This window comes from Suillus fuscotomentosus, assembly GCF_016647785.1.
Source record: "Suillus fuscotomentosus strain FC203 chromosome Unknown F5891scaffold_66, whole genome shotgun sequence".
Taxonomy (NCBI): Eukaryota; Fungi; Basidiomycota; class Agaricomycetes; order Boletales; family Suillaceae; genus Suillus; species Suillus fuscotomentosus.
The window spans coordinates 270,761-287,767 of NW_024539578.1; the positions used below are offsets into that span (position 1 = coordinate 270,761).

General features: G+C 47.4%; 4 protein-coding genes across 4 annotated transcripts; 3 read left to right on the forward strand and 1 right to left on the reverse strand.

The window, feature by feature from the left end:
* The first annotated feature begins 2,556 nt into the window (after nt 1-2,556).
* On the forward strand, nt 2,557-4,145 carry F5891DRAFT_669043 (uncharacterized protein). Its single transcript, XM_041372719.1, has 4 exons — nt 2,557-2,976; nt 3,038-3,133; nt 3,188-3,394; nt 3,448-4,145. The coding sequence occupies exons 1-4, from the start codon at nt 2,674-2,676 to the stop codon at nt 3,727-3,729; spliced, it is 888 nt and encodes a 295-aa protein (XP_041221063.1). The 5' UTR covers nt 2,557-2,673; the 3' UTR covers nt 3,730-4,145.
* A 257-nt stretch (nt 4,146-4,402) lies between these two features.
* On the reverse strand, nt 4,403-4,816 carry F5891DRAFT_1194203 (uncharacterized protein; the record flags this gene model as incomplete). Its single annotated transcript, XM_041367896.1, has 3 exons — nt 4,403-4,564; nt 4,631-4,646; nt 4,698-4,816. 3 exons carry the CDS (start codon nt 4,814-4,816, stop codon nt 4,403-4,405), a joined length of 297 nt encoding a protein of 98 aa, XP_041221064.1.
* A 1,556-nt stretch (nt 4,817-6,372) lies between these two features.
* Nucleotides 6,373-6,645, forward strand: F5891DRAFT_1058813 (uncharacterized protein). The gene has a single exon (XM_041362806.1). The coding sequence runs from the start codon at nt 6,377-6,379 to the stop codon at nt 6,617-6,619; it is 243 nt and encodes an 80-aa protein (XP_041221065.1). The 5' UTR covers nt 6,373-6,376; the 3' UTR covers nt 6,620-6,645.
* Nucleotides 6,646-13,221: 6,576 nt separating this feature from the next.
* On the forward strand, nt 13,222-15,156 carry F5891DRAFT_669156 (uncharacterized protein). Its single transcript, XM_041372720.1, has 12 exons — nt 13,222-13,562; nt 13,827-13,923; nt 13,981-14,015; nt 14,066-14,093; nt 14,147-14,179; nt 14,228-14,301; nt 14,357-14,435; nt 14,491-14,568; nt 14,618-14,728; nt 14,784-14,824; nt 14,877-14,902; nt 14,960-15,156. The coding sequence occupies exons 1-12, from the start codon at nt 13,509-13,511 to the stop codon at nt 15,108-15,110; spliced, it is 807 nt and encodes a 268-aa protein (XP_041221066.1). The 5' UTR covers nt 13,222-13,508; the 3' UTR covers nt 15,111-15,156.
* Nucleotides 15,157-17,007: the final 1,851 nt, after the last annotated feature.

Genomic DNA, 17,007 nt, shown 5'->3' on the forward strand with positions numbered 1-17,007 from the left:
GAATTCTAGGGGAGGGTGTTGACGCACAATTATTTTCCTCGGGTTTACCCGTGTCTGCGCTTTTCACTAATGAATTAATGACATTTCAGCAGTATACCTTGACCAATGCAAGCTTTACAGCAAAGATAAGTTATGAGAGGATTCGTTGGTCATATCGTCAGCTACATTTCATTCCACATTCCTGCAAGCGAGTCCTTCAATAGCGCAGCTACTTTTCTGCACTTGTGGGCTTTTACGGAAATCAATCGGGAGCTGGGACAATACCTCCTTGGACGAAATGTGTCGATGGCCACGAATCAAAGACACCTATTGTCATTCTCGGCGGTTCTTGCTCTGAGAATTCATAAAGTAAGCGAAGCGAGACTTATTTCTTCTCCAACTGCATCCTAACGGTATTGCAGCTGTCCAACTCGCTCATCTCATCCTATCATCGCCACAGCCTTTCCAAGCAATGAAGAGCTTGTCAAGGACTACAGCGCAACTCATTTTTTTTATCACAACCTCTCTGGAAAACAACTGCTGACAGCCATCAGCAAAGTCACTGATGGCCCTGTCAAACTTCTATCTCGTTGCCAGAAACACAATCTGTTGCATGGAATTGCTTGCAAACAATGGCACACCCGTTTTAACCATTCCCACACCTTCGCAAGCCCACATACTTCCCAGGACGAGGACAGCTCCCGGGCTATGGTCGAAAAATGGCTCTCAGAGGGTACTATACAGGTTTGTTCTGCGACCACTGTTTTGGATTTATGGCTCACAAGTGATGTAGCTGAACAAGTTTGAAGCCCTCCCTATTGTAGTATTGTGTGAGGGCTGGAAACGATGAGATCGGGACAAGTGTCTGGAACAAAGTTGGTTGCTCACCCTCAGGAAACACGGTAAACGCGAGGCCGTCAGCTTATTCTGTACCCTATGCGCAAAATCAATGTAGGTCTTTGTCCTACAATACGTGTTTATCTACTCATCATATCCCAGAATATATACTACTAATATCTGAGGACGGAACATTTGATCCTGCACGAGCGATTCGCATCTATCACATGTGCGTGCACCACCTGAGCTCCATTCAAATGCTCCCTAGTACTATTCGTGTGCACTCGGCAGTCCTATTTGTGCATGTGTCTTCTGAGCTCCACAGCATTGCGATCACTCATTTCTCTCCCAAGTATGCAGACTCATGAAGATTTAAAATGGCTTGCCTTGCATCACCTTTGATTTCAATCCAGCGCGTTCAAGCTGGACTGTGAATCACAAACAGTTTCTCCTGCGACCTGCAACATTCGAGGGCTGTCAAGGGGGGCTGACACCTGAGAATATCATGCTTGACCTGCGCAGATTGGTTTGCACACGGACAGCTATACACCGCGCTTTCAGTAGTACAACAAGTCGTTGAGATATTTGAATGCTATTTCCGACAGAAGAGGAAAAGACAACAGCATACGGAACATCACATCCAAAGGTGAGCGGAACACTTGTATTGACGTATAAGCAGACCTGCACAGAAATCCCTTCAAAAAGACGAGCTGTGCAGCGGCAATCACATGTATTCCATAGTCTGCCCAAATCTGACAATCAAGACATGAACAACGCGGATATGTGATTGATATATTGAGCGCTGTGCAGACTGCAAATCAGAATGGTAAAAGCTATCTTAACTCTGGTCTGCATCGCGCAGATCGAAAAGAATACCGAGGACAGGATCATCTGCAAGACATAGCAAGGGTAGAGAGGCGGAATTTGGTGTATGGGATGATCGGGACCGACAGTAAACACGGGTATTAGGATAGTGTGGAAATCGATCAGAAACGAGGCTTGGGCGCTTCAGTTGCACAGCCTGCTAGAAGTTGTGCGGCGAACACGAGAATGTGCCAGTTCAAACTTCCAGCATTTTTGACCTAACACTCGTTGTGTCTTGATATCAACACATTGTTGTAAGTAATGGTTTTAAACTTTGTGAGATGAAAGCTGAAACGGAGCTCCGCCTAGATGTCTTCACCCATCGTTGGAAGACAGGAGACCTCGAGGATGATGCCTTGCCAGAAATTTGAGGGACACACCGATTTGGTCTACGGTGCCATACATCTACCAGGCAGACAGATAATGACTTGTTCATTTGACGGTTCGCTGCGGGTATGGAACTTGAAGAGTGGGAAACAGATAGGAGACGACTGGCAGGACGGAGACAGTCCGGTATGGACCATGGCATTATCTCTGGACGGGAAGAAGGTGGTCAGCGGGAGTACGGATGGCGGAGTGAGGTTGTGGGAGATGGATACAGGCAAAGTCATTGTGAAATGGATGGGGCATACAGAGGCAGTGATTTCTATCTACTGGAGTGGAGACAGTCAGCGAGTCTTGAGCGGATCTCACAATGGGACTGCAAGACAATGGAATGTAGAGAGTGGAGTCCGAGAGGCAAACCCCGCACCAATTGAGACAGGGCACGAATCCGTGCATGCAGTGGTTTACTCGCCAGACATGACCATGTTTGCAACTAGTGGATCCGGACGGCATACCATCAGAATCTGGGATGCCAAGACAGGTAAGCTTGTCCTTACTCTTGAAACTGAATTGGTGTGGTGCCTGGCTTGGACTCAGGATGGGAAAACCCTTATATCAGGGTCAGACGATAGTTCGATTAGGATATGGAGTACAACAACTTGGAAATAGATGGCAGTACTAGTGTTGGATGGGCACACTTGGGGTGTCGGATCCATTGCAATATCTCCGAATGGCCGCATCCTCGCAAGTGCATCCTGTGATGGCACAGCACGATTATGGAGCCTCAACAACAACCAGCCCGTCGGTTCGCCCCTTCAGCATCCAAATTGGGTGACTTCTGTGTCATTTTCGGCAGATGGAAAGCTACTAGCCACTGGCTGCGTCAACAATAATGCGTATACATGGGACGTTGGTGGGATACTAAAAGAAGCTGGCCTTAGCGAACTTCTGTTGGACAAGCCGGTCCTTGCTGTACGTGTCACTTTTTATGATCAGGTCTTATTTCCTGAGATCCTATCGCAATTCTTTTTAGGCTGACACTACACCACATCCAGTCTGTCAGCCAATCATCGTCCCCCAGCGCCGGGTTCCCCATGATTTTTTTGACGACATACCACATCAGGCTCACGTACGTCATTGACGTCTAGTCCAGTACTATTTTTCCTGACTTGCACGTCCTCAGCACGCATTGCATGCAAGCACCCTTCGTGACTGGTTTTTCTCTTTATTCCGCCCCATACACCCGGACACTGGCCACGACACGTCTTCACGACCCTGCCCTTTCCACTGGGTTCGAAGTCGTCTCTCTGGGAGACCAACAGGTGAAGATATCGAACTTAGCGAGCGTCCATCAGCAGTAGTCGATGTTCCGTATGCCAAGGGCAAACATGTATGTAGTCTTCCTCCTTCTTGAATATCCAAACCCCATCTCATTCAGCACAGAGGAATGCATCAGCAAGAGAAAGACAGATGAAAATAATTCCATTGAAACCTGGGAACCCTGCCGCAGGCCCCTCATGTCCTCCCAATAGCAATACCACACAACATTCTAATGGCGCTTCTCAAGCACAGGCTGCTGTCTCCACTGCCTCCGCACCTCCCGTCGTCACTAACACAACTCCAAACACCAATCCTCATGTAACAATAAGACACGCTGGACGCTGGACTCGTTTTTGGGTCTCTATATGCTGTCCCTCCTCTAAGTATACTGACAGTCATCATTAATCTACCCTTCGTCTTTCAAAGATCTTCTTTGTCATCTCTTATAATTCTGTTGCGCTTCCACTGATCACGAGTATACCCATGATCATCAACGATATATCCCGTCCGTTTTCCTGTCCTTTATCAAGATCTCTCCCATCTCATCTTTCCAATACATGAAATGAAGACATAGTTGTTTATCGTACCCTTTGCTACTCTATGTTTTGTCTTTGCCAATAAGCCTTCACTGATCAGGAAAGCGACTCTTCTCAATAAACATGTGTACTACTGAAATGATAAACACTCGCATTTGCGTGCTTCAGAAATGACACATGTGTAGATTGGCTCTGGTCACATCAAGTAGGTAACAAATAAGTCTACCGAGTGGACAGGAATACTCGCCTACAGGCCGTTAGTTAGGGAGAAGGAACAAACTGATTTCAAGTTCTAGATTTTCTTAGAACACAAAACGAAGATGCTCACCAGTATAAATCTTTGAGAACTTCCCGACTGCACCTAGCACTTGGCGAACGAGACGATCCGCTCTGCACAGGTAGGATCAATCTTGGTCCGGATACCAATCAGCTCTCCTGGAACTGCAAGTGATTTTCTCGGCGTGCAGAGAGACAGTCCTGCTGGAAATGGGCCTGTATGCTCCCAGCCCTGAGTGTCCTTCGTTACAATATCTGGACAAACCTTAACTTCTTGCCCTAGTCCGTAGGACATCTATGAGGACAGAGCCACCAGCAACACCACATTTGACCTCATCGATCTCTGCACCGTGCGTGTTGACGTCGAAGGAACGGACAACGGCGAGACGGTGATGGGAAGCAAAGTCGCGGACTGGGATAGATAGATGCTATATAATGTATTCGTTGACAGCGTGAATGTTGTATGTCGGTTGCGTATCGGAACGATGGCTAACGACTCGACCACCATGCCTATTAAAGAATTAGTACTACATTGGATGATCCATCCTACTGAGGACTTACACGAGTGCAACAATTGGTTTTTTGGCGCTCAATTGGAGATTGTTCTGAAGACAATGATGTTTTCCAGCTTCATGATTTCGACCGTCGGCAAGTGCTCCGATGTCTGCGGCCAAGGGCATGTTTCGTTTACTGTAATTAGAATAGCAGTATCCATGACGAGATCGAAAAGAATATGTGAGGACAAGATCATCTGCAAGACATAGCAAAGGTGGTGAGGCGCAATTTGGTGCATGGACCGACAATGAATATGGGAGTTAGGACGGTGAGGTTGACACAGCAGGGAAACTGACCTTTTGCCGCCAGTGAAATTACATTCTAAATGTAATCCAGAGTGCTCTGAAACGCTCTAGGCTATGTCTGGAATGGTCTAGCCAGGTCCAGATCTGCTTTTGATTGAAATGTTGCAAGAGGTAAAACGTCGAAACCCCCGATGTGTGATCAGAAACGAGGCCCGGGCGCTTCCATTGCACGGCCTGCCAAAAGCTGTGAGGCGAACACGAGGACGTCCCCAGTTTAACCTCCAGTGCACTGACGCTCATTGTGTCTTGCTGTCAACACGTCGTGACCTGCTGAGAAATATATATCGTTGTAAGTGGTGATTCCAAACTTTGTGGGATGAAAGCTGAAACGAAGCTCCGTCTAGATGTCTTCACCCATCACAATCATTGGAAGGGAGGAGACCTCGAAGATAATGCCTCACCAGAAATTTGAGGGACACACTGGCTCGGTCTTCGATGCCATACATCTACCAGGCAGACAACGGATAATGACTTGCTCAAGGGACGGCTCGCTGCGGGTATGGGACTTGAAGAATGGGAAACAGATAGGAGACGACTGGCGGGACGGAGACAGTCCAGTGTACACCATAGCATTGTCTCCGTACGGGAAGACAGTGGTCAGCGGGAGTGAGGATGGCGGAGTAAGGTTGTGGGACCTGGACACAGGCAAAGTGATCATGAGATGGATGGGGCATACAGAGGCAGTAAATTCTGTCTGCTGGAGTCGAGACGGTCGGCGGGTCTTGAGCGGATCTGACGATGGGACTGCAAGACGATGGGATGTAGAGAGCGGAGAGACAAACCTCGCACCAATCAACACAGGGCACAAATCTGTGTTGGCAGTCATCTATTCACCAGACATGACCATGTTTGCAACCAGTGTATCCGAAGATTCTGAACACTGGCATGCCAAAATTTGGGATGCCAAGACAGAGAAGCTTGTCGCCACTCTTGAAACAGCTGATTCGGTGTTATGCCTGGCCTGGACTTCAGATACAAAAACACTTATATCAGGGCCATTCGAGGGCTCGATTAGGACATGGAGTACTGCAACTTGGAAACAGATTGCAGTGTTGGACGGGCACACTGAAACTGTTGAATCCATTGCAATATCTCCGAACGGCCACATCCTCGCAAGCACATCACATGACGGCACAGCACAATTATGGAACCTGGACAACAACCAACCTATCGGTTCGCCACTCCAGCATCCATATCCACATTACGTGACTTCTGTGTCATTTTCGGCAGATGGAAAGCTACTAGCCACTGGCTGCCTCGATGAAAATGCGTATACATGGGATGTTTGTGGATTACTAGAAGAAGCTGGCCTTAGCGAACTTCTGTTACAGTTGCACAAGGCAGTCCCTGCTGTACAACGTCATGTAGCGTGACACTTTTATGATCAGGTCTTATTTGTTGAGATCCTATCCTATCGCAACTAAACCTATTCCTTCTCGGCTGATGCTACTTTATGCTGTTCCTCTTCTGAGTATACTGATGGTCATCGATTCATCATTAATCTACCCTGACTCTTTTTTTTGTCTTTCAAAGATCTCCTTTGTCATTTCTTATAATTTCGTTGCGCTTCTACTGATTATACCCATGATCATCAGTAATATATTCCGTCCATTTTCTCGTTAAATACATATATACATTGGCTCCAATCACATCAAGGAGGTGCCGAATCAGCCTACTAAGAGTTTTGTTTGAATAGCGGGAACGTGAACTGATATATATATATTCAGCTGCCATGAGCAATGCATCAGAATCAGACAGATAATCGTCATCAAGGTCATCATTGTTGGCAATCTCATCATCATTGTCGTCCAGCACAGCCGTGAGCCTCATGAGGAGTTGGGCTTGCCCTGCGAGATGTGCTTTGTTGATGCTTGATGGCGCATCTCGATGACGTTGCGATAAGCGGAGTCGAGACTTTTGGAATTCGAACCACCATACATATATATATATATATATATATATATATTGCTTCTCGTTCTTATCTTCCCTCAGCTTGTTCCATCACGCTGAGGGTAAGCCGTTTTACGTATATCCAAACCGCCGCTGGATACTGACTATAGCTTAGGCTTACGCAGTATCTAGGTATCTAATGTTACAGCTTATTCCATCACGCTGAGGGCTTACGCAGTATCTAGCTCTAACAGGTTATGAGCCCTGCTCTCTCGTAAATCGAGGAGTGGAACTACCTTCTAGATACACCAGCGGGCCCCAGGAACGACCTCGCCGGTTTAATTAAACCCCCGAGGGTCTTGTCAAACCTCCTATCAACGTCATCAAGACGTTTAATCTTTCTATCTTAGGTCGAGGAGATTCAATTGAGGTTGCCCACTGGTATATATACCTGCATATCACTCTTTACTCGTCTCCCACCTCTTGACATCATGCCTCCCACTATGCATACTCGTTCTCGCAGCTCAGGTGCAAAAGGCGCTGCTCTTAGTCCTCCCTCCGTCGTCGTACCTGTCGCGGCCATGACCCCTCTTCAAGCATCCGTCTCTGCTATCACGCTTAGTCAGACTGACCTAGATAAAATTGAAGTCCTGGATCGCAGCAAGAACAACTGGGGCACGTTGTAGGGATTCATTTCTGGTTGGGCTTGTAGAGACTGTTTTTACCTTATCTTATGTTGGCACTTTTGTAGCTTACATAATCAAGCAATCTTTTCACCAGTTACCAGTATGAGTCTGAGAGATCAGCAAGTTTTTATGATATTTCCTCTCCTCTGAGCCTTGAGTCTGGTCCAGAAACCCTTTAGGGTCGAATAGCAGCTAGGTTCTGCAAGACCCAACACATTGTTCAGACTCACCATCTGAATTGTTGTACCTTCAACGTGGTCTGATCTAATGCAGAATTACCTTCTCCTCAAGCACAGAGGAGGATACATCTTAGGTCTTGTTACTCGTCCAGATCCTTCCCTGGATCCTTCCAGCGCGGGGCACTGGGATCTTAACAACCTCTGCATTGTGGCCGCTTTACGCACACGCTCCAGCGCCGAGGAAAATGAGTTCCTATGAGGATACACTAACACTTACCTCGCCTGGGACGCTCTCAAGTCCCGTCATGAGAAGGTTGGTCCCATCGCACAAATCTTGCTCATTCAACAAGCCCTAGCAGTCAAATATGTTCGTTCTGAACGTCTGTCTACCACCAGCACGATCCTCGGCGACCTTGTCCGTCGCATCTACACCATCGGCATTCCCAAAGAGGAAGACTTTCTCACGATCATGATGCTCAACGCCATGGCTGAGGACCTGCCACACGTACGCAATCACATTGCGGACGCTTTAACCACCAGCACTGCCAACAACCCATACGGCCCTACCCATATCCGGTCCTGCCTAGACGTTGAGCAACAACTACTCGACACTGCTAAATCTAAGGGTGGGGACATCGCGATGGCTGCCACCGGTAAGGGGGGTCACAGTCGTGACAATCGCGAACGCTCACCTTGTGGCACCTGCGGCAACTCCAGCCACCCTACGAAGGATTGTTTTGGCAAAGGAGGAGCTATGGAGGGTAAAAGAGATGAAGTCCTAGCATGGAAGTGCGCTGCTCATGAGGCTAAGGCACCTGCAGGCAAGAGCACTGCTCCCAAGCCTATGACAGCCACCGGTAAACCGGGAGGCCTGCGATACGACACTAATGGTCGTGCTTACCTACTTGACAGCGAAAGCCATGAGGCCATATATGTTGCGTCGTCGTCTGCTGATTCACCCGACACACCCGTCACCTCCACAGAGTTCGCTGGCCTTGCCAGTGATGCCATCACCCCAGCATTCATCCGAGAGCTCTCTGACGCCAGAGAAGATGACTATACCACTCTCCTCGCGTCCATTGACACACTCACCTCCAGCCTTGACTGGTGCTCCAACACTCGCTCTGTGAATTTTGCTGGCATCACGTACAAGGCCCCCAACCAACGCAAACGCACTATAGTCGACCCTTCCGTGGTCCCCCTCTTCCTGGATAGTGGTGCTTCAGTCCACATCAGCAATGATGAGACTGATTTCTTCAACCTCCGCCCTATCATTCCTCGTTCCGTCAATGGTGTAGGTGGTTCATCCATTCAAGCCATTGGCGTTGGCACCCTTCGTCTGGTCGTCGCGAGGGGAATACACATCACGCTCGACAACGTGCTGTTCATCCCCACGGCAATGGTACATTTGATCTCGGTGTCTGCTCTCTGCGAAGCACACTGTTGCACCGCATCGTTCAATGCTACCAGCTGCTGGGTGCAGTCCCGAAACGGGAACCGCATGCTGTCAGGTACCCTCACCTCCCGTCGCCTCTACGCACTCTCTGGAGGACAGCTCTCTGCGGAGCACACCTACATGGCTCATCAGAAGCCCACCCTCGAATGCTGGCACCGTTGTCTCAGACACGCAAACTACCACACCATCTATGACCTTGCACGCTCCAGTAATGCAACCGGTATGCCCATTGATCTATCTCCTGTTCCTCCCAAGTGTGACCATTGTATCCTCGGCAAACAGATGAAAACTAGTGTTCCCAAGGCGAGTCAGGGGGTCAGAGCAAGCAGAAAGTTGGGTATCATACATGTGGACTTAATGGAACATCCCGATACTGTGTCTGCGGCCAGTAATAAATACATCATGGATATTATCGATGATCACTCTTCATACGCCTGGTCTATCCCCCTAGCATCTAAGTCTGACGCTTTTCCAGCGCTACAGGCTTGGGCACTCGCTCGTGAGGTCGAAACCAGCAGCAAAGTCAGTACATACCACTCTGATAACGGCAAGCTCAAATCAGAAGCCATGCGAGAGTGGCTCCTCTCACACGGTTCCCAACACCAATTCACCGTGCCATATACTTCGGTGCACAACGGCCGCGTGGAACGTCTGCATCGTACCTTGATGGGTAAGGCTCGTGCGATGAGATCCGCATGTAATGTCCCCGTCAACCGTTGGGACAAATTCGTTCTAACGGCTTGTTACTTATCAAATCGCACCCCAGTAATGTCGCAAGATGGTCACACTCCCTTCGAACGTTGGTACAGTCGCCCGCCTGATCTTTCTCATCTGCGTGAAGTAGGTTGTAGGGCCTTCGTCCTCATCCAAAACAAACACAACCCAAAGGTCTTAAGCCATTCCATCGAGTGTGTTCTAATCGGGTATTCACTTGACTCAAAAGCTTATCGGTGCTATCACCGAGCATCTCACAAAGTATTTGTATCTTACAATGTATCTTTCATAGAATCACATCAACTCGGCACTCCCACTCCGTCTGTCCCCACACCCTCTCCACCTTCCACTTGTTCGGTCACCATCGAGGACATTCCCGATATTGATTCCCCAATGTCCACCTATCACCGGCCGATACCATCTGCCTTGCTCCCTCCACCACGTCGTTCCACTCGTGCGACAGTACCCTCAGAGCGTCAATGTGCTATGGATGGTAAGCCTTATGTGTCTGTTACCCAGCGAGCTGTGCTGGAATCGCTCTCGGCTGCTGACTGCCTGAAGGCACTGTCACCCCCAATACCTACCAATCCAGACACTATGGTGACTGTCTTCACTGAGGAGGAGTTGTCATCTCTGGTCGACATTTTGGCTGCCATGCCGGACAACCTGGAACACGAATTCCCTGATGACCCGTCCACATATGCTGAAGCTATGGCTTCCGATCACGCCAAGGAATGGACCTCTGCCCTTAAGGATGAGTTCCACTCCCTGCATGATCTCGGCGTGTACAAGCTCGTACCACGGTCGTCTGTACCTCCCGGCAGGAAGATTATGCGTGGGCGGCCCGTTTTTAAGCTGAAACAGGATCAGCATGGCCAACCTGCCCATTTTAAGGCCAGGTACGTCTGTCATGGATACTCCGCCGTCTGGGGGCAGGACTACACAAAGACATCGGCACCTACTGCACGTCTCGAATCCTTTCACATTCTCGCGCACCTCAGCGCAGCCTTAGACTGGGAGATCGACCAGATCGATATCAAGACCACCTTTCTTCACGGGTTGCTTGCATCGGACGAAGTGTGCTACATGCACCAACCTGAAGGTTTCGTCGAACCTGGGAAGGAAGACTGGGTCTGGGAGCTTCAAAAGGGACTCTACGGTATGAAGCAAGGAGGTCTCGTGTGGAACCGAACGATGAACGATGCCATGATATCCTGGGGATTCACGCACTTGAAATGCGAACATTGCATCTACTACTGTAAGACTGACGCAGGCATTCTCCTCGTCGCAGTCCATGTCAACGACTTCCTCACTGTAGGCAGTAATAAATCGATCATCTCCGATTTCAAAGGGCAGCTCCGCACCAAGTGGGAAATATCCGACCTTGGCGACGCGAGATTCTGTCTAGGCATCGCCCTTGAACGCGATCGAATTAATCGCACCATCAGTCTCTCTCAAACAGCCCTTATCAATCAGATTGTCACCCAATTTGGCCTATCTACTGCTGTTCCCGTTTCAACCCCCATGGAAGCTGGTCTTCACTTATCACAGCGAACCCACGCTCCCTCATCAGATGAACAACGCGACCTTATGATGAGAACTCCTTACCACTCTCTCGTAGGCTCGCTCATGTATCTTGCAATAGGAACTCGTCCCGACATTGCTCATGCAGTGCAACAGCTGTGTCGTCATCTGGATTGCTATGGACCCATGCATTGGGAGGCTGCTAAACGTGTCGCACGTTACCTTAAGGGTACACGCACGTTTAAGCTGGTTCTTGGTGGCGAACACCCCGCACGTCTTCTCGGTTTCACTGACAGTGACTTCGCAAATTGTCCCGATACCCGATGTTCTGTCAACGGATACTGTTTCATGCTCGGTAGTGGAATGGTCACTTGGAGCGCATGCCAGCAGAAAACCGTCTCCCTATCCACATGCGAGGCTGAGTACGTGGCGGCATCTGATGCAGCTAAAGAGCTCACCTGGTTACGCACCCTCCTGCTCGAGTTGGGATTCACGCAGCCATCTGCAACACCTCTCTTATGCGATAACACGGGCGGAATCACCCTCTCCGAAGACGCTTCCTTCCACTCAAAGGTGAAACATATCGATATCGCTGTGCACTCCATTCGAGAACGCGTCTCCATTGAAGGCCAACTGAAACTATCCTACATCAAATCATTGAATAATGCGGCAGATATCTTCACAAAGGCACTACCGCAGAAGGATTTCGAATGCCTACGCGCCTGCTTGGGTCTACAGTGAGAAGTTGAGGAGGAGTGTTGATGCTTGATGGCGCATCTCGATGATGTCGTGATAAGCGGAGTCGAGACTTTTGGAATTCGAACCACCATACATATATATATATTGCTTCTCGTTCTTATCTTCCCTCAGCTTGTTCCATCACGCTGAGGGTAAGCCGTTTTACGTATATCCAAACCGCCGCTGGATACTGACTATAGCTTAGGCTTACGCAGTATCTAGGTATCTAATGTTACAGCTTGTTCCATCACGCTGAGGGCTTACGCAGTATCTAGCTCTAACATGCTTGAAGTTCAGCGCTGCAGCCTGTGTTGGTTACCATACTTGCCAGTCTTAAAGCTTAAAGCTTGAATTCACGCATTACATCGTAGCGGCATCGGCATGCTCTCGGCAGAGTTGTGGACCTTTTAAAAATGTCGAAGTTTGACAGGTAACAACGAAGTTTACGTAAAATACTCCCGTAATGGGAGTAGCCATGCACATCACACATCGGGGTGAACGATATTTAAAAGAGGTTTATATGTTGTACAAAATGTGAAGACAATATTTAATATTTAAACTAACATAAAGATGGGTGCACGACTTCAAATTTTGGTGGTGTTTTGTGTGTAATCCAAAATATCAAATATTCACAACCATATTCCCACAGACAATATGTCAACAAACATAAGAAATATAGTCAGATTTTTCATGTCTGCTTCAACTTAAAGTTCAATTTCCATGTAAAACTTTGGAGAAAACTTGAAGTTTTACAGATGACATGACATTAAAACTCGATTTAAATGTCAAGCTTTGGCAAAACTTCAAGTTTTCTCCAAAGTTTTATGTAAGAATCAAACTTTAAATTGAAGCAGACATGGAAAATCTGATTATATTTATTATATTTGTTGACATATTGTCTGTGGGAATATGGTTGTGAATATTTGATATTTTGGATGACACACAAAACACCACCAAAATTTGAAGTCGTGCACCCATCTTTATGTTAGTTTAAATATCAAATATTGTTTTCACATTTTGTACAACATATAAACCTCTTTTAAATATCGTTCACCCCGATGTGTCACTATTCTCGTTGCGGTGTGCTACCACATGGGTTTGTTTGATTGTTGATTCGAGTTCTACAGCCTTGTCACTCGTATCACAATCATCCCTTGATCCCTCTACTGAGCGATCCGTGTTGCAACACTTGGCGTATCTTAGCATGAAAATGCCAATGTGTAAACATCGTAACAGCCACCAGCTGTCAGTTGTGTGTGCTTAAATAGTTAACTTGCGCGTAACGAACAACGAGAGCGTTGATTTGCTTTCCACAAACTTGACGCATGATGGATCACCCTACTGCTTTGTTCGTCGACGCTGGCATCCAGGCATCTAAGGTGCGCAACGAATCGAGCTCTAAATAACTCTGATCAACCCTTACGCCCAGTACTTCAATGGTACGGATCATATCTGATGTTTTTACAGATGTCCTGGCTGACTGAATACTCAGTTGGAATGTTTGCTATTTTAGTGAGCGCATTAGCTGACTTGAGATATGTGATGCTGATGTCCTTACTTAGATTTTTGATTATTTCATTACCCTGGAGACAGAGGTGCGCGTAGTGCGCTGATTATTGAATTATTTGATGACTGTCCCAAAGTCAGAGTGGGTCTGGCACCGCAGATGGACTTTCGTGCGATTTGTGTTCACTGTATCACGATACTTGCCATTTTTCGGCATTGGGATGACATTCACAGGTGAGCTACACATGTTCTGACTCGCTTTTTGTGACAAGCCTCACGGCTGATGGATAGGTGCGCTTCGAACACAGTACTATCCTGGTGAAAGTGTAAGTGTTTACAGCCCTTCAATACCCTAATATTTATAACATTCGTGTAGTGTGTTAGATTTGGACAAGCGTCCACCGGTTAGCATGCACAGTCTACGTTACATTACATTTCTCATCCAACCCTTACGCAGTGTTGCATACCATCTGCATTCTAGCCGCAGAAGGTATGTCATGTCCTAAATGAGCTCCCGATATTGACATTTTACCTCTAGGCTTGCTCATAACGAGGGTTTACGCTTCCTGGAGGAGTAAGCGTCTACTGACATTTCTTATTGTTTTTCCCGTCGTATGTTTTTCGTTCACCTTTCACCGTGAAAGGCTTGGTGCTGAACCACTGCCAGATATGTTTTGTGGTCTCTTATATCATGTCGGACACTTCCTTGGTCTTCAATTCCAAAAACACGACCTCACTTGATATACGTTTGTGATGCAATCTTTGATTTTCGTGATAATCATACTCATGCAAGGTGGACAGCGAATCCGGGCAACTGTCTTTTCGTGGGCGGCAGAAACAACATTTGTGACTACGCTGTTCTGTTACTGTACGAACTGGGTCAGGCGTCTCGTCTTTCAAGAATGTTCTTAGGCTCATGCATAATTAGTCCTCTTTTGCTTGATGTTGTACATCAGATTCAGCAAGTACGGCAATGTCGTCGGACTACTCCAAAGAACGTTCTTCAACGACTCGGTGACATATATGATCTGCATGATCAGTAAGATGATTCTGTTCGCTCAAACTGGCCCGTGTGCTGACATCCTGCTATCAAGTCGTATCATCGTTTAACATAATTTTGACCATGGCTCCTCCGGTGCGTTGCAGTATACCTGGCCAGCTATCCATGCGCTTATTGTTGAATACAGGTCACATGGATTGCGATCACAGACTCGTGAGTACATCAACTTGAACAACTGCATCACCAACTGATTGTGTATCACGTCACCAGTCCGCAAATTGTCATCCACAGTGTTCTAGCCTCACGCATTCTTTTCAACCTACGAGCGAGTGAAGGACAATCGCATATTCACACACTGACGGATATATCTGAGTTGCAGTTTGGAGAAGGTCAAATTTCAACGGTGGAACATGGTGTTTAATCAACTTTATGTATGCTCCGATGTCTGCGGTTGAGGGCATGTTCCGTTTCTTGCGACTAGATGAAAAACAGCATCCATGACTATGGCATCGTCAAGCATGGTAGACATCAGAATATCGTGACCGGGACAGTCCATGAAGGAAATAGCTCGTTTGTTTATTGACCCATAGGTGAGGAACATTGAACGTTGAGCCCACATTTAATACTAATAAAGAAAGCAAACATGTCAAACCAGGCACTGCGCACTCACCGCAAAGAGCTGAACAAGCCGGGGACTGCTCTGAATTTCGTTCACAGACTTGATAACTGTTGCGGAGTAATGCAGGTGCGAACCGTAAGATAAAGGCGTTCCTATGAGTGTGGGGTGCAAGACTCAAAGTGAACTAGTGATACCCGGCCGGTAACTTGAGACCGACTCGTCCGAAAGTTCCTAGCGGTTACATAATAATATACCGGGGTACTCCCGCGGAAAAACGTCGCATCGACTTGACAGCCATCCTCTCGGTCACGAGTCTAGGTTCGCGTTCAGGGTGCTCGTCTGATATATCCTTGTTCCAAAATGCCCATGCCCACTTTATCATCATAAACCAGCTACTAACAACTACTTAATGCGATATTGTGTCTATTCGCACAGTCCGCACCTGCAGCACCCTCAGTGCTTCAAATTGAAGTAAGTACTTGGTGCTTAGTCCTCAGGCCTCAGCCATGGCATCCCACTCTTTCAAAGTCGAACCAAGGCCACCTGATGAAATAGTACAGCTGCTTGACAACTTCTTCACAGCAGATTTACATTCACAGTGAGCATCCTAGGATCCCTTTTCGATTATTTTTCACTAAGAAAACCCATACAGAACCGGTTTAGTATAATCTGTTAGCATGCAAGGGCTCTAATGCTACAAGAATTCTCAAGTCTTGAATCTCGATCGTCAGTTGGAGTTCCGAGCTTTCGGTAGCCAGGGTAGGATGCGGATTTGTTTCTTTGTGTAAATCTCCCTATTCTTGACGGCTGACTTTTCTGATCCGGTGTCATGCAGCTGACGCAATGTGCATTTGTTGAATGACTTGAATGAGCTTTCACGCTCCACGGGCCTGTGCTGGCAGGCGAGGAGAGATGAGATGAGAGGCTTTTCGATGGTCGCACCATAATCATCATGTGTTAAACAGATGAGGTAGTACTTGGTGGCATCAATAGACTGATGTACGTGTATCAAAAACATTTCGAGAATAACATCGGAAACAGGGCGACAAGATCGCGAGCAGTTCTTGATAGTGACGTTGAGCACGATAACATCAAAAGACTGTCGGTATCTTACTAGTATCTTCAGCGCTTACATTTGGACAAGGGGTGTATGTCAATGCTATGACCGCAGCGGTCATCTCGCTGAGAATGGCTTGATAGGTGGAACTGATCTGGGTGAGTGTCAGTACATGAAAATACACATGATTCCAGAGACAACGCTGGTCCGCAATGACAGTTCTGTATATCGGCGCATGCAGCTTATTTGTCGCGGTCGCCATGTTGTGCTGGCTTGAAAACTAATATTTATCCACAACCCAACTGTGCATCAAACAGCGCAAACTGATAGTCCTGCTCACTATCTTTTGGCATTTGCCACATCGGCGATTACTATCACTAGGATTGTAAGAATGAGAATGTACAATGTGGTGAGTTATTAGTGCCACTTTGATGAAAATATGCACTATGCTAATTCCGATATAGTGCAATCGATGGATCTTACTAGGATGCTGTTCAGGGGTGGTACTGCTCCAAGTGGCGTGCACAACTGTGCATGTGGCGACCAATTCCCGGAGTGAAGATCTAGGTGAAATGAGGAAAGCAGCGCATGGGATTAAACGGTGAACGTTGAGGGTTGTGTATTTGCAGGCTGGAGGTGAGT